We start from the raw sequence: 24,349 nt of genomic DNA on the forward strand, positions 1-24,349 counted from the left end.
CTGGAACATTATGGACTTATGGAGTCCAAACTGCCCATTTATTACCTTGTGAGTGATTTCAGCTGAATATCAGCTGAACGTGTCAGAGATGTCAGATCCTTCACCGGTGTGCAGCCTTCCCAGCCACGTGTAAACACACCTTTTAACTACCTAGACTTGCTCTTTCTTAGCTAGGAAGTGAGGAGATGCTCTGTGGAGAGATTAGAAAGATAATGCAACTCACACAGCTGAGGCTTTAGGTGAATCCTGCAAGCAAAGGAAAAAAAAAAAGTGTGTTTTTTTCTCATAAATAGTGAGTTTCAAAGAGCCACATTTCAAACAAAAAAAAAAAGTGTCAGGCTGAAGTAGCGTGACTGATTCCTTTTGAATTATCTCAGCATGGTGTCACCTTATCTGAAGATTTCATTCCTCCCTGTGACTAGTAATTGGGCCTTAAACTGGCTAACAGATTTAGTGGGATCAAGCTCTCAAATTCAGAGCGCTGTGAAAACAGAGTTTTTGATCTTTAAACTGAAAGCTAAATGGATGTTATCCAGGTGACATGTGCCACTTTAAGTACTGAAATAAGGGGTTTAGAGAGTGGGCTTTTTAGCAAAGGAACACACCAAATGCCAATAGTAAGATGTAAGTCACTCTCTGCTCCTGCCAACCTTGAAAACTCTCTGAATATTGATAAACCTGTGAAAAATTAGTGACAGACCAAGCTTATAAATTTATGCATCATTTGCCAATATACCCCTCTTACCTGAAGTAACCAATTCTCCCTAATTGCAGACTACAAGAAAGGTTATTACACCATCTTGCTGTTTGTTAGTTTTGAGTTGTAAAATAACTTAGTAGGGTTTAAAGAACTCGGGGTGACACATTAATTTCTATCAATACAGGTAAAATAGTATTTGGAACAGATTAATTACAGTCTGTATTTTTGCATTATAATCTTATGCAAAGTGTGTGAAATTAAGATTTACTGTATTGCTCTTTTATAAAGCAAATGAGTTCCTGAACATCGCACAGTTTGAAATCACCGTATCCTTTACTTTTGATTTAGATCCAAACTTAAAGCAGGCTCTCAGATTCATAGGCTGCTTTGTCATTTTCTCACCCCAAATTCTTACATTCAATAATTTAAGACGACCAATAAACAGCGTGCTGGAATGTTAATTATATTTGATGGACGCAGACTCTAGTCATTCAAATTCAAAAGCGAACAGGTGCATATGTCTAAGTCTATGAACAGATTACTACGTGTTTCTGGATATATTAGCTTCGCTTCTGTATTGATGTCTATGAATGTAAGTGGATGAAGAGACTGTTCTACTGCAGACTGTGTGCTATTGAAAAAAAAAAAAACAATTTCCCATTCCAACCCCCTTCTTGTTAATTGTAGTGCTAAGTCTAATGATTTGCAGAATCTTTATTCTACATCCTTAAGGACTTCTGGTCTGTTAGTAGTTGGGATCGTGTCATTAAAACTTTCTTCCATATAAATCAAATTATTGGAAGGAGCTGAAGAGCATTTATTACTGAGGCGCTCTCAGCTCCCTCTAATGAGGTCAGAGAAGCTGAACTTGTTTTACATTTGGAACAGATAACGCTAATCAGCTGTTACTGAGCATGGCTTCAAGGTGACTGCTGCGTCCCAGTAAATGTGTCATATTCGCATGTAGATAGATGTAGAACTACAACACATTAAGAAAATGGAATGTATCATCTTAAATATTAATATTTCATGTTGATGACTCAATTACCTGTCACATCCTATAGGAACACTTTCACAAAGCAGGCAATGTAATACAGCATAGTTTTCTATTAATTTAATACTCAGTAAATCTGGTGCTCCTGTTTTCCATAAAAAAACCCCTCAGATGTGTTTGCTACTTTTTAGTGTATTTCTATTTTAAACCAATCAATGCATGAACTTATCTGCAGTTAAAGTCACCATTTTATTCTCCCATTTCTCATATCCCTTCCTCAAAACTCCTATTAACTTTAAAAAAAAAGGACTTCTGAACTGGTCTCAAGGTATTTAAATTCCACCTATGAGTGTCAGACAACTCCAGGTAAAGCTTCCAAAAATTATATGCAGCTCTACAAACTTACAGAAGTTCATAACCAGCCAAATTCCATTAAACGTCATTTCCAGATCAGTGCAAAGGGACATTAGCAGACTAAAGCCTGGAAGCTAATAAAGTCTGGCTGTCCATACTCTAGGAACATGTATCTATATGTTCACTTATACCTTTCTCATGAAGCCTTTTACTTTATTTCCGAAACCTGCTCTCTACCTGTCTTTCTCCCCAGTCTCTCCACATTCAAGTTATCTTTATTCACAGCTCTTTATATCGAAGTTCTGTTGCCAGACAACAGAATTGGTAACCAACGTGCGCCCGAGCTCATGATGCAGTCTTCCCCCTTCTTGATCTGTACTTCTGAATCCATCCAGTCAGAATTAAAACTGCCTTAAAATAATCACAAGCAGCCCTATGCCTCCTTGTACAAAGGTTTAGGATACGGCTGACAACACATTACAGGATATTTCTGAAATACAAACAAGAGTCAAAGCTGTGCAAAAATAAATCTTTTGCTTTCTTTTTATTAATTCTGTTTGACAACCCATTCCTGAAAATGACATGCAGCTTATACTGTATTTTGAATTTATATTGTATTCTTACAGCTTTAAACTTGAGTCCTCCAGCTAAGTGTTCAACACATACAATAGAAAAACATAAAGAAATTCGCCTGGAACCATTTCCGAGTGTCTTTTGTCTGATGCCTTTAACTTCTGGCATTTCTGCAAATTAAAAAGTATGTTCCAGTGGGCTTGCAGAAATAGCTGCTCTTCTGCCGGAATCTTTACAGGTTGCTATTCACTCAAATAGTAAAAAGGTTAATGGAGAGGAATTTGGAAACAAAAAGTTACCTTCTCCCACTCCATTTAGTGTTATTATACTGTTGTGCCAGCTTCCAAAAACTGAGAACTATTGCAGCGGCAACTGCAGGGTAAAGTTGAACTTAAAGGCCATTGCCTGCTAGCATTTTCCACGTTCGCACTAGAACTCCCGCCTCGGTACAAAAAGTAGAAGAGACTCAGTCCAGTCAACGTATGACCATCACATTATAAAGTGAAAGCCTGGTCATATTCCTGAGAAACTCCATGGGTCCCCCTGGCAGAGTTAGCTCCCCTCGTATGAATTGCAGGAAAAGAGAGCAGAAGAGGGGGAGCAGAAAGAGCAGCAGTAGTAGGGAATATGGGAGGGAACAAAGGCCAGATATTCTGTACTCTGTTACATGTACTGTTAAAGAGTTCATCAAGAGAAACAGAATTTTTGCATTTAAAAGGTTTCTAATGATGCACCAGTACACAGTTGATAATGGAAGAGAGAAAGATGTCAACCATTATTAATACAGCGAGACAGTCTAAAACAACACCTTATCAAAGGTGTTCTCATAAAGAAACAAACACTATACAGCATTCTAGCTTGCAAGTGTCTTTTGCAGCCATTCTACTACTTTAACGCTTTAGTTAGTTTAGTTATATTGTTGCTTTCCAAGTTGCTGCAAGTCTAAGGAGGAGTTTAATAGGTTTTCTTGAAATTAAGAAGCAGTATCTCAGAATTCTCCCTACTAGCATTTAAAACAGTCCAAGAGAAGGCAGCATTTATTCTCCAGTCTGTAACCTTGACGCTACTATTCACTGCACAGACATTAAATCCATTAAGTAGTTCAGAAACATGAAATTTAATTTCATCATATATCTTAGCAGCTATCTTGAAATTCAGGAATTGGCTACAATTTTACATATATTAACAGCTCAGATTTGCAATTCCATTTACTTACTCTGTCCAAAAGAGCAAGAAAACAGACCTCCAAAGATTCACCTTTATATAAAAATGCTAAATGTCTTGACATATGTTTCTGTTTATGTATAGATAGTAACAGCAGCCTTCAGAGGATTTGTCCTTAAATGCTGTTCATACATATTGCTCATGAACTCTTAAACTTCACTAAGGCTAGCCATTCAGTACAGAGCAGCTGATTGACAACTTTAGGGCCCATGTATTCACAAGCAACAGCTAGCACAGGAGTGTCTCTGTATGAAGGCTTTCTTGAGTATCCAGTAACTGAACATATTTCACTTTCAAATAATATTTGGCACTTTGTGCTGTGGGTCAAATCTGTTGCTATAGATTATAACTATATAGTTATTCTTAAAGTTATCTTGGTGGACTTAGCTTTTACTTTTTGCGAAGAGACCACACACCCTCTGAGGATGCAACAGGTCTCACAATTCAAATGCACTGCTGTCCTGGCTTCGGCTGGGTTAGAGTTAATTTCCTTCCTAGTAGCTGGCACAGTGCTGTGTTTTGGATTTAGGGTGGGAATAATGTTGATAACACACCGATGTTTTAGTTGTTGCTAAGCAGAGCTTACGCTAGCCAAGGACTTTTCAGCTCCCCATGCTCTACTGACTGAGAAGGCTGGAGGTGCAGGAGAAGCTGGGAGGGGGCACAGCTTACCCAAACCGGCCCCAGGGACATTCCATACCATGTGACGTCATGCTCAGTACATAAACTGGGGAAAGCTGGCCAGGGGGGGGTGACCACAGCTCGGTGACTGGCATGTGGTGAGCAATTGCATTGTGCGTCACTTGTTTCATATATTCTATCATTATTATTATTTTCCCTTCCTTTTCTGTCCTATTAAACTGTCTTTATCTCAAGCCACAAATTTTACTTTCCCCCCCCCCGACTCTTGCCCCCATCCCACTGGGTGGGGGGAGTGAGCAAACAGCTCTGTGGTGTTTAGCTGCCTGCCAGGTTAAACCACAACAGCAGCAGGACAGCTGCTTTTCCTAAGGAGAGCATAGCACAATAACGATGTCAGAAGAAGCTGTTCAACTGTATTTGTTATCTCATTTTTCAGTCTAAAGGGCAGAAATGTAAGAGGTCCATGGGCTGTCTCCATGATTGAGAAGAACATAAGCCTGCCCAGACAGAAGGAGGACACTGCATACCAATGTGTCAGCATCAGCTGGCCCATTTCATCGGCATGCATTTTAAGCAATCCTCAAGAAATCTCAGAATCCCCAAGGATATGCAAAAATAATAGAAAGATGAATATTTAAAAGTACTAGCAAAACATGTCTTAGCATTCAGGGTTTGTCATAACCTAACATCATGATGTAGAATGGTATGATCAAGCTAGCACGGGACTAGAATCAAAGTTATCCACTACTAAGCTTTCCTGTGTAGCCTAAGCAGATTCTCTGGAGTGATTTAAATCCCCTCCGTAACTTTATTAATTACCAGGAAGGTGATTTATTCAGATTGACTTCTCATAACATAAAAGCATATTTAACACGTTTCTATTTTATTTTAATTGAATGAGTTCAGACGACACTGAAAAAAATTCATAAAGTTTTTAAGCTAGTACTTTGACAGAATGAACAAACTGGCATACTTTATCTAGATTAGCTCTGTGTTATCTCCACTCTTCACATTGCTTCAAGGTCAAGATCACAAAGCTGAAGTTCTTGAAGTTAAGACAGTCTATCATGTAACCTTATGGAAAAATAAGTTTTAATTTAGTTAGTACATCCAAATTCATTATGCTAAACCAAAGTCTGTTTTGCAAGTTAAAAACAGTTTCAAATTAGGAAACATTGTGCTTGATAAGCCTAAAATGGATTGCCACATAGTTGAAAAGCAGGGCTGTGTTTTTAATCTGTGTGCTATTGTTTCCCAGTACAGCAAAAATAAAGAAAAGTGACATTTTAAAAGGCAGTTAGGGCTTATTCATTTAGGGATACTAGCTTGTAATAACTCCAGCTGCTCTTTTAAGTGCATATTCCGTATCAAGATGCACTGTCATGGATTTTGCTAAAACACAAGAAATCCAGTGAGCAACGAGGTATTACAAGCCAGAAGTCTGCATTCTCGATTTTGCAGTAGTTTCACCCTGTGGACAAATGATTGTAAAATGCACGTTGTAGATTTCCCTCCATTCTTGGAGTGGGAGAACTGGAAGTACAAGACTTTCAAACAGCAGCATGCCACTGACCAAGAGATTTCCCAATTTATCTCAGGAATCAAGCTATTATTCCACATTAGGAAACAGGACAGAAGAATGTGTTTTGCTTTCGTGGCACATAGATATTCCTTTTTTTTTTTCCAGCTGCCTATTTATGAAGTCACCTTTCCTTCTGCAAGTAATCCTCCCGGGTCCCCAGAACTAGTTTCCAGGAAACCGCTGCTGCTGACTTAAGTTACTTAAGCAAGGGAAAAAATAGCAAAGTGAGGATATACAAACCTTCACACCATCTTTAATAAAACTCCAGCTTTAAACTAAAGCAGTTGGGCAGTTCCATCAAGTTTGACTGGAAGGGAATCTGGACAAGAAAAGCAACATTATCTTGGGGTTGGGGGGCACAGAGAAGGTAGAAAGGTGATCCAGCTACTTTTACTTTAGTATTTGAAGGGGTTTAGCATACTTTGGCATTACTTAGCTAAACAGAAGCTTGCAAAAAAAACCCCACCTTACCAGTTTACAGCCACATGCCATTTGGGTCAACTGGCAGTAAGCCGGGCTCCTACCTGGTTTACCCTTAAGAGGAAAGTGGTAGACAAGTAAAGAGAACACCTTGAAGCAGTAGTCTAAGCAGTAAGTAAGCCTGAGCTAAGCAGGCATGTGTTGGTACCCCTGATAGGCCCAGGCAAGAGTCAGACACTTATCAGATTAGAGAAGTTCATAACCACATTTCTTTTGATAGCCTTGCTTATGCTTACTTGTAAATAGAGCTGGCACATCTCTACTCAGGAAAACTGGAGATTGGAGCTGTTCACATTTGTAAAGCTGTTCCAGGCATAACTCCACTCCAGACAGTGGTGGCTGTAAGCAAAGACCATGAGGAAGAAACTGCAAAACCGGTCAGAACATTTTTCCAGTGCTTACCATCGCATAGGAATTACTTAGCACAGTAGGAATACATAGCAGCTACGCAGGCTAACCAAAGCCATCTGAAACATCTGCAGTTCTGCCCTCCTCCTGGCAGTACTTCCCCCTAAGCAAAGATCGGTCTGGCAGTTAAGTCAGTTCACTTAGGAGTCTTTTAATGAGCATCAGTTGAAGGATATCAATTACACAAGCTTTCATGTTATATATTAACTGGAGCTGGCCAAGCCTTTCAGTAAACTGTGACAGGTAAAAACAACGCTATGAAGTTGTGTGTGGAAAACACCAAGCAGCCTTTGTACACCCAGCAGATGGTGCTGCGGGGTTCTGTGCTTCACTGAGGCATGTGGGTTTTCGCATTTAGCTCACACTTTGTGTCACATCAGACACTTCTATATTGTACGATAGCGCTGTTATTCCAACAACTTGGGCTAAGCAGACTCTTCATACGATGCACAAGCATTCCAAGATGTAGCAAACCAGATCTCTGCAACAGACAGTTTTCTAGAAGTCTTCAAGGAGTCAGGTTTGAAGCAGGCAGGCTACAGAAATAAGCTGGCACCACTAGTCCTTTTCGCCTGTGTTGTTCATTCAGGCCAAGTACTACTGCTTTTGTGGTCACCTTAGGCAGCAGCAAGAGAAGCTACAGCTAAAGCAAGCTCTGCTGCAGCAAGGTAACAAATACTGATGATTTCCGACTTTAAAATTATACATCTAAACAAATCTGAAGTCCCATTAAGTCTCAAAGGGCCCATTACTTCAGCAATTTACTCCTGCATGCTTAAATAGGCCCCTGCATTTTGCTCAGGCCAAAGTCCCATTTTAATCTCCTTTTTACAGGGTTCTGGCACTCACCCCTTGCCAAAATATTTCTGTCATCTATCCAACAGGATCTGCTTCCCAGCCTCTTCTACAAACCCCGTAACACTTTCTTCTGTTTTGGGCATCCTTCACAGCTCTGCCATGCTGTACTTCTTCAGGAAGCGTAGGATCTGGTGCAGTGTCTTCAGTGCAGAACTTGAGACAATTAAGTGATTCTCAAGAAAATAGTTACAAGTGAAATAGGACAGCTACAGACATGCTCTCTTTCTGAACATAGTTCATGACATTATCAGCTTTTCTCCTGCCCAAAGAAGCTTTTTCTTTATGTTGTGAGAAACTAGTATTACTTCAGTCCAGGAACTAGATTTTAAGTTTTGATGCTTTTCAAGTTGATAGGTAGAAAATAAGCAATATAAACTCACCAACAGCCAGGGAATTGTCTTTTCCTGTAAGTTACCCCATTTAGAGAAGTCTGAGGTGTCAATTTAGTAACCGAGGAAGCTGCTTTAAGACACATTGACTGCTAGGACTAGTTATCCTGTATAACTAACTGATCTCAGACAGATGACCTTCAAATATTCAGGCATGCCAGCCTTGTCCTATGTGCAGGCCACAAGTGGTATCAGACTAGTTCCACTGTCACTGAAAGGTGAGAACCTAGCAGCCCACCACCCAGTGTTTGTACAGATGCTTGTGCTAGCCAGTACTGACACACACATGACATGGGTGTCAGCCTGTACCCCAGCTGCAAGTGCAAAGTCTAATGGTACCAGATTATCTCCAGCCATCAACTTCCATGACAAACCAAACAGAACAAAACAAGGCAGAGAAGCTTTAGAAGCTTCACAGTGAGAACAGAAGACTCCTCCCTGCCCAACAGCCATCCACTATTAAGACTGCAGATCAAGCAACAGTGAAAACCAGTAGACAAGACATTCCTGCCTCCCGCCCCCAAGGGAGGAAGCATCACATGCTGCTCCCCTGTTTCTCAGGCTACAGGACCGCACCGTGCTCTCAGGCAGTTCTCAGAGCAAAGCATCATCACTTGAAATACTTACCTAGCTCAGCCTACAAGTGCTGCTCAGGGAATTCAGAAACAGTGAGCCAAATCCATTTCAGATTAGCACACATTTAAGAGGGTTTGGGTTTTTTTTTTTTGAAATAACAGAAGTGTTGGAGTTGAATGTTTCCAAAAGACAGCTTGAAGTTGGATGTCAGTCAGTAGTTGCAATGGGTGATGCTCTTCTCTCCCTGCTTACGCCTACGAATTCCACGCACTCCCTTGTGTCAGTTGTGCTACAGTGTGATGACCTGGCTTACAGAGCCAAAATGGAACATTTTCTGAGCTTGTTTTCCCTCAGAAGAGCAGGATTTAGCAACATCTGCTTCAAGTCAACAAGCTGTTACAGAGCCAGAGCCTAAGGAATAAAAATTTGGATTCCCAGGAAGTACAGTCTGTGCAGTCATGTTGCTCATCTGCCTCTATAGCCATAGAAGAGTTCCTCCCACGTTACCTGAAGTTGCTTTCCCTCCCGAGTCATTATTTAATACTTAGAGACCAACAGCCAAACTCTAGAGCATGAGTATTTATTGTCCTTTTTTAGGGAATACAAAGGCAGCTTTACAAAAAGATGGCCAGTAGTCATTACCACGGTGAATTTTGTTATAACTCAATTCACTGTAAATTGAAACCTGCAGGCAGGTATAACTAAGAGACAAACTGCTCTTCCAAATCACAGTTAGCAAGATAGATGCCTCGCTACAGCTTGAACACATTCCAGTATAGCCCCCGTAATCTGTCACTTTGACTACTTCCAGGGCATATCCAGGAATAAGAACCTTAAACTTGGCTGGCAGTTCTGCAACTGATTGGCTGCTTGAACAGTGGAGAGCAAACTCTTCCTCCTGCTTTACAGGAAAAGTAGATGAATACAGCAAACCACAACTTTGAAGTGATAGAGGGGACAAAGATGCAGTTGAGGACTGCTGGCCAGATAAGGAATAGTCTGCATCATTTGAAGCAAACATTTAAAGAAATATTTTTGGTATACAGTGTTCTTTGTCAAGTGGAACTGCATGCTTCCCTCTCCCCCACCAAAGCAGTGGAGTGTTGGTGGAAAAGAGGAGCCATGTAAGACTTGGTAATTTATGACATTTTATAAGAAAAATCAGACTTCTGATCCATAAGCCGGAAGGTAGGGTGTCTAACTCAGTCCTTCAACTGGGAGACTTCATAAAGGTATGCACCAAGCATCTTCACCCCCTGGATGTAGTTGTACCTGGAAAGAAGATGCTTTCGTTAACATCGTCTTGGTTTGAACTGTATTTCTAGCAGTTGTGCTTTTTGCAGTATCAGTCCTCTGCACGCAACAGACACTACAGGCATTACCATTGCAGGCAACAGGCACCACTCCCAACCTCCCTGCATCTCCCCTGGCAAGACAGAAATGCCACCCTTGGGGTAGGGGGTAGCCAAGCTTGGAGACCAAAATACAAAAGACTGCTTCTGGTTTCAAGCGTATAAAACCAGAAGCAGTAATGAGATCAAGATTCAGCTACAAACTAGTTACCCAACCGGTCATTCTCTACTAGGGAGAAATGGCACTTTGCCTTCCAGAGAATTGAAGAAAAGCAAGAGCTCAATTCTTCTTGGTCCTTTTCATAATACACGCCAAGACTCACAGTACAACTCAGCCTGGCACAGGGATAAATATTCTCTTACCTATTTAGCTTCTCATTTTGAGAGTGGGCACCATCATCTGCAGCTCCAACAGGAAGCAGCATGACATTCTTGCCTGTTGCTTCTTGAAAAGTAAGGGTAACAGGAATGCTTCCTCCCTCCCTTGTCAGGTCTGGTTCAACTCCAAAAACTAAAACAAAGTGATACTCTAGTCAGTTTGGAATTGTATTTGTTTTTCCAACACAGATCCTTACTCCTGCTTAAGCAATCAAGTACCAACCACTTCCGTACCATGTGCTGGCCAAATCTTGCTCTGTTTTAATCCGCCAGACCGCAGAGGTTGCAGAATTGTGGCATTTGCCCCCCAGATGTAGTGCTGGAGTACTGTCGCTTTCAGAGTTCAGTTACACAAATAACACTTCATCTGAAAGCCTGTTTGTACTCCAACACAGAAGTTACATTTGCTCTAGTTGCCCTAGCACAACTGATTAAGAAGGATGCTAGGATGACTAAACTTTACAGGCTTTGGCTAAGCAAATGATCTGAGCTACTGACAGTCTCATCCTTATGCAAAGACAGCACCATACCAATGGACTTGTTCCAGTATAGTAGGAATGAGCTTGGTATCAAGTTTCTTTCCTTCCTGTACCTCAGACTTGAGTTTAAGGATTGACATGACATGCTTCCTTACTTCGTGAGCCAAACTTCTTACATAAGTGCAGAACACTGCAAACATGACCTCCTCAGTATTTCTTGAGGTCCTGGAACAAGAGCTGTTTAGTCCTCCCAATGCCAAGTGGAAAACCCACTGACCTGTTTTCATGGCCCTCCTACCAGCCATGTAGTGGGGATGGTTGAAGTCTGACACCCAGGGTTTTCCACCATGGCCTAAGTATACTCTGAATTTGTTGGGGCTCTGCAGCTCTGCAAACTTTTTGCTCACATAGTCTTCAACCTATAAGAAAGATTGAACAATCTTATCCACTGTTAGCATTTCTATGAGCACTGGTAAAGACTATATACTAAAAGCATCTTAGGGACTTGCAGGACACTACTACTGTGCAGCAACCTTTTCTTATTACTATTACTTCATATGATTCCTATGTATCTCTGCTCTGAAGTCAGAATATCTCCCTTAGGCAAGTTAACAGTATACTGTAGAACAGTCAGCCAATATGTCAAACTCTTATGCTTTTGAATATGCACTTCTGACAATACAACTGCCCTACAATTAAATCAGCATTTACTCCTGAGCCCTTTCTTCGAGTTAGTTGAGAGAAATTGAATAGCCAGGCCACAACGGTCCAGTGTGGGACCATACAGCGACTCCCTCAATTATCTGAGTTGAGATGCAGAACAGGGAAGAACAGCAAAGTAAGTAACTGGAACCCCTTTAGAAACCCTCTTCCCCTAGACGTGGTGAACAGAAGTTTAGAGACACTAGTTGTTTTGAGACCATCAATCCACTTCAACATACATGCTTTGTGACTTCTTCAGGAGTCATGTTTGGCACAAGTCTGATTGAGAACTTGCCAATCACTTTCCTAGGAATCACAGTCTTGGCTCCAGAGGCTGAGAAGGCTCCTTCAATTCCATGGAGAGACAAGGAAGGGTATCTCCACCTATGCATAAGGATCTCTCTCTGCAGAAGCAAAGGGAAAGATGCAAGGTTACGTGAAGTTTGACAGAGTTCCCCAAAGTAATAATTTCTTCATTCTAATAAAGACTTTGCAAGAAACAGTGCTTTCTCCCACAGACAAATGCAGCCCATTCAAGACTTCTCAGTTACAAACAGAAGCTGTTACTCCCATTTTGATAAAACAGCTGGGTTTTCAGCACCTTAAGAGATTCAGTAGCTCTAGTTTGGCTTTCTCCTACTTCTGTGGAACTTACAGGACATGACCAGTCTGCTTCTGACAAGGACACAAATACCATTTATAAAGGTGCTCAAGCACAGTGCATAGGGAGTCTATTGGAAGCTCTGGTCCCCACTGCCTCAAATCAGGCAGGTGCCTTCAGAGTCCCATGCTCATGAAGATCACAAGTTTTCCAAAAGCCTCACCACTCTGCAGACAGGCATACAGTGAGCTCCTATTTTTATCATCAGTTGTATTAAACTGCCTGAACTCCACGTTGATTCAAGTGAGCACTATTGCCTTTTTCAGATACACTTCTGCATTTCCTCCTTGTTGCTGTGGACACAGCTGTTCAGTACACTGGATACTGTGAATTCAATGTATTTGTGTCCTGTATAGCTACAGTATCTCAAACGAACTTCACTGCAGAGATTGAGGAGACTTAGAAATTTTGTGGGCTTTAATGTTAACATTTTGTTTTGTTCCAGGTACAACCTGCCTCTAACCTTCTCTCAAAGAGAATTTAACTGTCACTGTTCAAATCTTTCAAGCAGATTGTTTCTCACCTGGAGATTACAGCCTTCTCTCCCATATCTCCCCTTGGTCCTAAGACCCTTCTTGCATGCAGCTTAGTTAGAACTCCCTTGGTAAGTTAAGCTAGGATTTCAGTCTAGCTAAGACTGAACAGCTTTAGCTCAGTATCATACATGAAGAGCATCTTGCTAGCTCCTTCTTATATACAAGCTATATTCCATCCATTACTTTATAGGACAAGGCTAAACAAGGAAGCCTGTGTGCTCTCAGTTGATATAAACCTGAGCATGTAAAGACAAGGTTGAGGATATGAAATTGTTACTTATACCTATTTGAGTTGAGTCTGAAGTCTCCTCCTGGTAGTACTAGGACAGAAGACAGACCTGCACATGTAAACTTGTCTTTTACAACACTTGTTTCTGCTTTTTAGGATAGATTTACATCTAGGGTTTAATGCTTTAAAAAATTAGTATGTAATACCTATACCTTGCAAGATTCAATGCTGTTAAAAGCATTCATTTGGAGAGCTTCCAGGATGAAGATTTGATAAGTGCAGACATGAGTTTATTGAACTTGAGCCTGTTCAAAGACTTGGGCAGCTGCCTAGTTCATGGCTACAAAACAGTCCTTGCTTGCCAGGTCTAGGAAGATGTTCAGTATGTCAACCTTGAGTTCATCACAGCCAGATCTCAAGCTCTTTTCTCACCTTATGAGAAGTCATGTCTATGAGCAACTACTTTATTTCTGATAACCCATTGAACTTCTCACAGATGTAGGAAATCAGATACTTTGTGTAGATGTGGTATCTGACTTCTGGAAAAGTGCTAGCAGTTATTATCTAGCATTAAGAGAACAGCACCAGATAGCGAAAGTTCTGTACAAGTTTGAAATGCTACTTTTACATAGACTAAGGAGTAAATTTAAAGTTGCCTAGACTGCTTGTCTTAAGCATGGGATAACCTAGACTAAGTTTCCAAGCACTTAGCACTTAATACTAGCAGTTCCTCTGCTAAGTTAAGTATGTAGTCAACTATACAGTAGGTGAAATTATCTTCAAAGCAATCTCACCATTTTAAAGACATCAGATGAATTCTCTGCCTACTAAATTACCTGGTAACTACACAAGTATCCACAGAAGCTTGTTTGTCTTCTACCGATATAGCTTGAACCAGCACAGCTAACCAGGGTAGAAAGGAAGGAGTACAGTATACCTTTGCATCATGCAATAGTGTTGTTGCTCCTACATCTTTTGCATATTCTTCCAGGTCAAAATCAATCTTCTCATATAGTGCCAGCTCCTCATCAGTAACAGGTGCCACTGCTTCATTAAGGCCTGGGATGAGGATTTTCCCTTTCTTGTCTATAAGAGAACCTGTAAACAAGCACCTAATATCAGGATTCAACCAGAAGAAACAAGATGTCATTGCTGGGAAAGCTTTCCATGGGAAATAGAAGTCTTTGCCTTCTGAAAACTCTGCAAATGTAATAAAATTCTGACCTCTGCCTCCCACAGCCTGTACCACTAAGCATGGAAGGCACTTATGGAATTCTCAACTATCCAAAACATGTACTTCTTGCAACTGCATTTAATTCTACTGCTACATATTTGGCTGGCTGTTTGAAGTGAGGATTGCCAAGGACTTCAATATGGCATCTGTAGAAGAGTTTGCAGAAAAGAGCTGATTTAATTAACATACAAGTTTGCAGCAAGATTTTAGGGGAAGCTAAAGTAGATAGACAACTTCCAGGCAAGACCTTCCTCATATTCCTGTATCTAAGGCATCAGCCTGTTTATGTATACCTGGCAAGCACCATTTCATTGGTCATCGCTTTGCTAGTGTAAGCAGCCCTTAGGAAACCCCTCACTGCAAACAAACTCATGCTTTAATAGCTCTTACTCCCACTTTAGATGCATTCAGTGAAACCTGTGTGTTTTCTTACCCATTAGAGTAATGAGATCTGTCATGGCCTCATGTACCGAACCACCATAAACTCCAGAGTGAAGGTCTTTGTCACTACATTCCACCTGGTTTAAAGTGAATTAAGATTCAGGTTAATTTTAGCATGAAGACACTGTCAAATGCTCAGAACAGACTTTTACCCTAGCTTTTTGCTGCATGTATTTTGAAAATGCATCTGTTTTTGAAACCAGACCACTCAGTTGTAGTACATTAAAGCAGATATGGTTTTTTTATTGCTCTGTGGAGTACAAGCCCCTAGTACTGACTGTCCCAACCTCGGAGACTTCAGTGGTGACATCTCTTCCTGCACTCAAGGAAATATCTGAAGATATCTATGCCATGAGAATCCTCCAGTGAAGGTGCTGGCTTGTCTTGCTCATACATTTGAAAGCTATCCCTCTCACCCAAGTGTCATATAGGATAGCAAAAGGAAGGATATTTAGACAATTAGTAGAAACAGTTCTACTGAAGTAGTCAGTTTCACCTTTTCTGAAGAAAAGCTGTTGGCATGAAAAAGTTAGAGCTACCATTCTCCTCCAGTAGAAAAATCAGCTTAATACCAGTTTTGCAGTGTATTTCAGCACTTACCTCTATGAAGTAGTAGCAGATACCCCTCAAGCCATAGGTGATACAAGGCTTCCTCTTGCCTAACCAGTAGTTGTCAGAAATACAAACATAATCCACATCTTTGAAGAAAGTGTCCTTCTGAGCAAAAATCAGTTCATCAAGGCCTTCAGATCCTGATTCTTCCATACCCTCTAGGCAGAACTTAACATTTACTGGAAACTCCTTTGAAAATGAAAAACAAGAACAGATTAAGTATGTGAAAACACTGGACTCCTTCAGTGATCAGTAATTTTCATCTGTCACATGCAAAGCAGAAAAATGGACATAAGTTAGTTCCATGACAGTGGAATTTGTTAATTATACACAAAGTATGACAAAGTTTGGACTGCACTTACATTGAAGGCACTTACACCACCCTTCATTTGATGGAATTCAAACTCTTCAAAAAAGTTTTAACTAAGCTCTAGAACAACTTGTTCCCAATCCTCTTAACTGTGAGAACGCAGCCGGAGATCTGTTGCCAAAAGTAAGTCACAGGGCTAGGAAAACTAATATTAACCACAGAAATTGCATGCCACAGTAGGAGAGTCAGAGCCACCCTGTCTATCCAGTCTACCATATTCTATGCCTAGACAGCACTTGAGAACTGATAATTCTTCTCACAAGTAATAGCAACTTGTCTTGCAAGATAAAGCAGACATCCTGAGCTATTTCTGATTGTACTTTTTCTTGAACAGAAACAGCAAAGCTCCCAGTTTAGTGTTACTAAGTTAATCCCTTCTTAGAGCTCAGTGGCAGTGAGACATTAAGCTTTGCTAAAGGCCAAGCTAATTTGACATCCTTACATGAAAGTGATCACATTTGATTATTCCTCCTGCTCCAGATGCTTGCATATGTATTTTACTTCCTACACATTTCATTAAAGCACAAATGTTTAAAGTGCAATCCAAGCATCTACAAGACTAACTTGTCAGCAAGTCAACTCGACCCTACTGGGACATCAGGGAATTTACAGGACTATTGTATCATTCCTCCGATCAGCTGAATAAGCAGGCTTGCCTCACAGGGGTTTCTGGCTTGGGTAACATTTATTGCTAGACTCAGCTGTATGTAAAAAAGCAGGATATATTTTGGGCACATACCTGGTTAGTTTGTTGATAAGCCTCCAAGGCATTCAGCCAGGCAAGCACTGGACCTTTGTCATCTGTTGATCCTCGCCCATACAGCTTTCCTGTAGAAACAAGATACAAATTAACCACTGTGGAGAAAAATTAAGATGAGGCTTCAGTCTTGCCTTGCCTGCAGGACAAAACATCCTTTTGGACAAGCTTTTTAGTCCTGCTTATATTAAATTTCATTTCTGATTCTTCTGAAGTAGCAGTTTTACATCCCACTTCATATACCCACGCAAGTGGGATAGGTACAGGCCTGCAACAGTTCTCCCACTTCGAGCTACCCCACCTCTTCCCCCAGCTGCTCCCCAGACAGGAGCTGAACATAAGCCTGGAAAAGATGTAACTCTGCCTTGGGCTAAGTTGTTCCCATATCCTTCGCTATAATATAATTTTCTACAAACACAGAAGTAAGGGTAGAGAAACAAGCTACCTTCTTTTTAAGAGAAGCCTATCCAGTATTAGCTTCAATTCAGTAATTCTTTGTTTGAAGAGTAAGACTTCAGTAGCTAGTGACCAGTCACTTCTCTGGATTCTCCAGATAAACGTGAATCTCCCCAGAAAGGGCTTTAGTCAAAAAGAAGTTTTACAGGCTACAGGGAAGTCTCAGGAAATGTAGCACATGGGATCACAGCAGAGGCAGACATCGCTGCAACTCAGAGCTGTAACTACAACCCCTAAGCACTAGGTGTAATCACAGTGACAGAACAGGCTGGACAGCTTGCAAGATAAGGAGCCATTGGTAAATACGCCTCCTACACTGCCAGGCTGCAGAGATAAGCCACAGCCTGAGGCAAGTCTAGCTCTTGCTATCAGATGAGATAATCCAACTCAGTAACTTTGACTCTGCTGCCTATAACCAAGTGCCCAGGTAGAAATACTAGGTACAACAGATACTTCTTTTCTTGGCAATGATTAATACTTACGCAACAAGAATGGTTAGTGTCCTTTTATTCATATGACCTTTGACACTTAACACTGAGCAAATGAAACAAGGAAGAGGCTTGGTTGGTAACACCAGTTTTAAATAGAAAAGAAAGTTTCAGTCTCCTCTTGGCTACCGGCAATATGTTGTTTCAACAGGAGTTACTGCACAATTTCTTCATCCCCATTTATGGGAGAGGGACACTTGTCTGGGCACTAGCTCTGTAAAACACAGCTTCCGCAGTACTCGTTGTAGCACAGAATGCAAAGGCAACTCAGGGAGGCTGCTGTACCACTCCTGTCTCCAGGCATGAAGAAGCTGTTTTGAGTGTTTGTCCCCTGTAACAGTTCAAAATCCCTGCAGTCTGACATGACCTTACAGGCAGCAAGTTGTGAACAGCACAAGAAACTAGTTCCAGAAAGCTTTCTGGCAACAAATTGTTACCATGGAAGGTAGTTAAGACTTTGCTGTAGCTACAAGGAAGATAACATGTTAAGTACAACCTCGACTATCAGAAAAGGAAACAGTCCCCGAGAGCAGCTGAAATTTTGCAGCTCTACTTGTTTACCATTTCCCCTCCTGCATCTTTTCTCAACAGTATTAAGTAAACACCCATGTCTGTTCTTATTCTCCTTCCCCTTTTCAATCAAGGCTACAACTTTAGAACAGTTAACACCACACTTGTCACAGAAGTGCTCATCGGTTTGTGAAGTCCATCGCTCTTACCTTCTCTTTCTACCAGTGTGAAGGGCTCACTATCCCAGCCGTCCTCTAGTGCTGCAGGCTGAACGTCCAGGTGACCATATACACACACTGTCTTTTTGCGTGGATCTGAGCCAAGTGTTCCCAGAACAATTGGCGGTAGAGGGATCTCTGATCCATCAGGCAGCTAGAAATAGGAGGCAAGAAGTTTTATGCAAGTGTGGAATGTCAGAGCAGCACATTTTTATCAGATGAATGAATTACTTTAACATTACGGAGGTTATGAGATTAGGGGCATAGACAGCTAAACAAAACTAAGCTACTTAAACTGATTGCCAGAAGCAGTATGCCAGTGAAGGCATGACAGCACTATGCCAGTAAAAGTTTCCTGACAGGTCCCAGTAATAGTCAAAATGTTCCAAGCCACTCAGAACTGTTAGCTTTAAACAATCCTACATCAGATTTTAGCAGAGCAAGCCGTCTGCATGCCAAACTGCCATATCTAATGCTGACCTAAGCATAAGAGATAAACTTCATTCAATATTGCATTCTGCATTGCTTGTCACTGCACTTTCATCCTGTCCACAGTATAGCTCTAGACAAAAGTTTCCTGACAGTGGTATCACTGAGTATAACACGTGCCTACACCCAAATAAGGTCAGCGTAACAGCTGTATTTCTCTATACCAGCCTACACTGTTAGGCAAAGGGCAGAGCAGTGCTGATGAACTTAGTTCAAGAGTTGAACTTGGCTTAGTCTTTTGGAACACCCCATAAGCAATTATCACATGCTATTCTCAGTCAGCATGTATTTCCCTTCCAGTGAGCTAACACATACTCCTAGACACTGTTCAGCAGATCAAGGTCAGTTTTGATTTTTTTGCTCATATGGGCTCCAAGCTCCAATTTTTTATCAACAGGTCACATGGCCCTTAGCCAGCTGCAGCGCTAAGTGATTAAAACATTATTGCAAGAATTTACACTTACAATAATCAGTACACAGTACAAACTGCTATGCAGCAGTAAACTAAGTTAGACCAGACAAGTTCACCGCTCACTTTACATTGTCCTTCACTGATATAGCAGCAATGTGCATAATATACTGACTAGTTTTGTCTATACTTAATATAAAAGTAAATACCAAAGTTAACTTTAATCCAGCTGCAAGAGTTTTCTAAATAGAAACATTACTAGTAATAAACTCTAAAATCAGTTCTTGCCCCCAAAAAGTTACACTGATGAAAGGAACAAGTTTGTCTCTGAATTAATTGAAACACTTTTGATGGGATTTTAGGCTGTAGGTAGTAGCAGAGCGAGACTTATCCTACAGATTCCCTCCCAAGAGGGCACACGAAGTCAGCTGCTTCCCTGCTGGGACCTGTAGTGCTACAGACAAGTGTATTCCAGTTGCCAAAAGCAAGAACTGCCCAGAGGGTCCCGATACACATAGATTTCACCCAGCAGTCATTAACACCAATTACAATGATGATCTAAAACTAGCAAACACTCCACTACAACAGGATTTTGAATGCCACTATCCAAACGCTAGTCTAACAATTTTGGTATGGGTCTTATTCTGTGACATGTAGTGACTAGACACTTCAAAGGAGGAGGATATCAAGTGGATGGTTCCCTAGGATGAGATTATCATTACCATAAGCACATACCTTTCTCAGGTGAAGAAAAGCAGTCCAGATAGCTAAAAATAAGAAGGGGACTCATCCTATTAAGGATCCTTCTGCATCTGGTAAGGGAGCAGTGCAGTCTTGTGACAAATGTAACACTTCTGGAAGAACCTAAAAGTCTTTTGGAAGACTTACTGAAACTTCGGGCAGTATCTTTACAACCTATGGTAAGGTCCAACACCAGCCTGCTGTTAAAAACGTCTAACGTTTGTTTGCAGGTGCTCTGTTCATGTTCAGTTAGAAAAGTATTTAAAATACATTTAATACACAGTCCAAAATGTAATACAACGTGCTTAAATGATCTGGATCTGAAGGTTTGCTACAAACAAAGGTTTTAACAGGAAGCTCAGACTGTGTGGCACGAAAGACACTATCCCGCACCCCAACAGGCTACTGTTTTTCTAGGCCACTACGCACAAGACCCTTGTGTGGTGATCCTGACTAGAAGACCATCAGCCATCAAGGAATTAGTGATCCACATAGTTAGCCTGAGTACACCCAAGCCTGTGCTGTGCTATGCTGCACACACAGCTTCACCTTCCTGCCTGTACTGTGCTGTGCATATCCTTGGGCTGCATGATAAACTTAGCCAGTTGACTGTAGCGCGCAGGCAGTTCCCACTTGTACTGGCGATTACACCACCTGCATGTCCTTGTCTTTAGAAGTGCAGCAACAAGTTCTCATGTGAATATCCCTTTTCTTTGGCAGTGGAATCGAACAGCTTGAATAAATAAAATAATATAAATAAATAACATTTCCATAAATGGGATCTGCACAGCATGCTGCATGCTGATTGGATGCCCGCTAGATGCCACACAGCTTGGGATTCCCAGCATCTGAAGGGTCTTAAGATTATCTATACTATCCTCTTTTTATAGTGGTAGCTCTAATAAACAGCATTTTAAATGATACTTTATGGAGCCTAAGTGCCTTTCTTACTGGGATCATAAGAAGCCAGTCTGGTGCAAAACACCTTGTCTTCTCAAGAGAATTTTTCTACTAAGCTGACTTGGAGATGCTCACATACCTTTTGTTTCCCAATATCCATAAGTTGGGTTGTGCCTCCCAGTCGCTCAATATCCTTCGCAGCAACCTCCATCATGCATCTGATTTCAGCCCTCTTCTCCGGCCATGCTGACACACTCTGGATTGCCACCCATTGAGCCAGCCGCTACAGAAAGACAGAAGAGTTAAAGGTTTCACTACACATGAATTATGGCATGGGAAGCACTATACAAATATAACACCTTGCAATTCAACACCTTGCAATTCAACTAATACTGTTTTAGTCAAGCTTAAACTTGAGGAAATTATCTCTGTCCTCTGCTCAAAGGAGTACTCTAACCATTGATATTACACTCAAAAGCTCTCTAAAAAGCTCACTTTCCCACAGCTGCCCCTGCAGGTGTAGCGCAAAGTCTATGGATACAGAAGGTAGGCTTAAGAGTATGACAGCTTGCGCATATTGTGCCTTTCTGGTTGCCATTTTTTAAGAATCCAAAGCCAGCTAATGTCCTTCAGACTTCTCAGAAAGGCTGCCTTAGCTTCCCCCCCCGCAATGTGAGATCAGTGAGAGCAACTGTCAGAAGTCAAGTTGAACACTTGGCATAGTTCTTGCCTTGGAGTTTACAGTGCTATACCATCAATTCCTTCACAGGCAAAAGGGATTGCAATACAAAGTGCAATTAAATAGCAGGTTAAACAGCAAAGTACAGAAGGTAACCTCTCCCTCTGTCCCCCAACATGAACAGTTTCATATGAGAAAGCTTTATTCCAGCCTTGTTTATATCTTTCCTCTCCCACCTCAAAAGGGGAGAGACAGTATAAACCTAGTTTGGCATTCAGGAGCTAGCGTCAAACTTCTACCTCTAAGTAAGTCACTGCTTGCACTATACAGTAATAGAGCATTTCCTAATAAGTCTACCATGGAGATGTATGTCTTTGAACAGAACTATGCCTAAACTTAAGAAACAAAGTTTTCTGGCTTGACTCAAACCAGTCACACCTGCTGCCTGCTCCCCCCCCTCCCCAGTTACTTGGCATTACTCTATTATTGGGCATATTATATAGGTGTAACAACAAGCTTGAAGCTGACCACTATCAACTTTTAATATCGCATAGCTATCTGTGCTGCAGGACAAAACTCTGAAAGAAAACTTACCTGAATATAGAGGTCCTGGTGTTCATCAATGTATTTAAAGAGTGTTTCAAGAGCAGACATTTTCTGACCAGAATGGTGTTGCTGAAGATTCTGTGACAGAAAAATAATTTAGCCTTCACAGGTTTCAGAAGCAACAGTCAGTAATCAAGCAGCCACAGAAGACTTTCACCTTTCAACTGCTAATGCCGCACAGCAAGCTGCATGAATATGAAACTTGAGGCCGCTCCCTCTCACAAAATCACACAGTGAAGTGGCTAAACAAAAGTATATTTAATCTCAACACCACTGTTTCTGCCTCTCCCCCCAAAATAACTTCAGAAGTTAAACTGAGGAAGCTTGTCTATAGAGATACTTCAATCAACTCATGCATTTCACTTTACTGCAGAATTACAGGTAAAATATTACTCAAGTGAAATCTACTCTTTGAAGCTGCACTTTATTATAACAGTTCAACTAACAGCGTGCCATAGGCTTGAATGCTAGTAGTTAGGTCCAAGAAAGCATCACACTTTTACTTTGTGCTTTACAAAGGAGGTTAGAAGCAGGCAGCTTAAGAACTATGTTTTCTTCAGCTTCAAAGTCCTAATCTGCCACTCAGCCTTCCCAAAGAAGGTCAGAGTGAAGCCACGGAAGAGAAACAAGCCCCAGCAGGCCATGAGCAAGTGGTCAGTGACTAGTTCAGTGCTACCACTTCCTTGTTTTGTTTTAGTTTCAACTGAAGCTCATGTGAGAAAATACAAGACCTCGCCCTCCTCAGTTTCTGTCTTCCTCACCAGTCCAAAATCCATATGTAAAAGACATACTGTCCACTCAACCAACAAAACCAACAAGCTTAAACTTAGTTCTCAAGTCAAAACTAAAGATACATCACCTCCTCTAAGCCGGGAAAGTAATGAGCTTTACGAACATGCCTCTGAAATCCAAGCACCTGGACTATAAGAATAACTCCAATGTCCGTGTACTACACGGAACAAGCATGCTCAGCAGCACCAACTGCCATGATTCAGTATTTTGCTCAGTCAGCTTTATGCCAGATCCTTTAAGCCTTTCTTCCACTTCTATATGAAAGTCACAAGACAAGTACGATAGTTGTTAAAACATTTGACTGTCTTAGAATTTCTTGAACAGCTGACTACTCTACATAGCTGAAATAAATACTTTCAAGCTGCAGGTTGTCCCACACAACATACTGCGATATAAGCACATCCTACCAGCCCAAACCTACAGAAGACTTACAGAACACATTTTCTTTCAAGCAGGGTTGTACTTACACAGATCACTGATGTTTGACATACAAAAATCCTTTCACTCACTGAAGATGGCTTCTATACAATTTACAGCATCCATGAAATTTAAATTTGGATAATGAGTTTTAATCATCAATTAGAACAATCCCAAACCGCCAGACAGCTCAAGCATTCTCTTCAATAGTCATGAATGGTGAAAACTGAACACCTTCAAAAGGACTATATAGACATAACCAAGTCAAAGCAATGCTTCCCACTGAAGCCTGGTTTCCCTAATGAAGCCACCATACTCATATACAGTTAGACCTCAGGCATGATTCGTCTGGAGCTTTTCAGAGAAACCAGTACACGGGCATGAGCCCCATGCATCTGACACTCCCCTTCACTCAACCAGCTCCTAAAGCAACATCAGGGCTTTAGCTTCACAGCACAGATGCAAAATACAACATAATACATGGAGGCTGATATTCTGTCCAACACAAACAAGATCTGGACTACTTGCTAAATCAGGGACTACTTTAAGTATCATCTTAAACAGTTAAATATTCTTAAAAATTAGAGAGGCATTGAATCACTCAAGTCTCACTGTAGAGCTGCAAAAGAAGTCTGCCCCAGACAGCTTCAAACTTGGAAAAGCAAATGTAGCTTACTGCACAGCACAAGGCTGGATATTACTTCCCCTCCCCTCTTAAAAGTCAGGGCTAGAATTTCCTGTAGGTCCTTCAGACTGGAGAACTGAATCCTTTCTACCTGCATGGAAGAGGCTCCACAGTTCTAGCTTTTCACAGCACTGTAACAGTTGCATTATGAAATAAGAGAACCCAAGGGACTGCCAGTGCACTATGACAACTTTGCCCTCCTTATCCACGGGCAAGGTGACCACCCCAGATGAGAGCATTCGATCAGGTTAGGTCTGTAGCCATCACAGACCACTCGCCGCCCTCCACAAGCCACTGAAAGGAGCGGCATACAACCCCACATCCACATTACAGGCCCTGTTCTCCGGGCTGAGGTTGACTGAAAGGTCAAGTCTGGAACTTCACAAGGTTTTGCAGCAAAAGGGGAAGTTCGCCACGGCCCCCAGCTC

At 41.3% G+C, this 24,349-nt stretch overlaps 1 protein-coding gene across 1 annotated transcript; it reads right to left on the reverse strand.

Moving 5' to 3' along the window:
* Positions 1 to 9,344: 9,344 nt before the first annotated feature.
* CNDP2 (CNDP dipeptidase 2 (metallopeptidase M20 family)) lies at positions 9,345 to 23,326 on the reverse strand. Its single transcript, XM_009276675.2, has 12 exons — positions 23,287 to 23,326; positions 22,016 to 22,105; positions 20,882 to 21,025; positions 18,195 to 18,357; positions 16,514 to 16,602; positions 15,393 to 15,593; positions 14,785 to 14,869; positions 14,055 to 14,215; positions 11,931 to 12,095; positions 11,267 to 11,408; positions 10,496 to 10,643; positions 9,345 to 10,052 (listed from the first exon to the last, which is right to left on the reverse strand). Exons 2-12 carry the CDS (start codon positions 22,073 to 22,075, stop codon positions 9,983 to 9,985), a joined length of 1,428 nt encoding a protein of 475 aa, XP_009274950.1. The 5' UTR covers positions 22,076 to 22,105; positions 23,287 to 23,326; the 3' UTR covers positions 9,345 to 9,982.
* Positions 23,327 to 24,349: the final 1,023 nt, after the last annotated feature.

The sequence above is a fragment of the Aptenodytes forsteri genome, unplaced genomic scaffold (assembly GCF_000699145.1).
Source record: "Aptenodytes forsteri isolate BGI_AS27 unplaced genomic scaffold, ASM69914v1 Scaffold97, whole genome shotgun sequence".
NCBI classification, from domain to species: Eukaryota; Metazoa; Chordata; class Aves; order Sphenisciformes; family Spheniscidae; genus Aptenodytes; species Aptenodytes forsteri.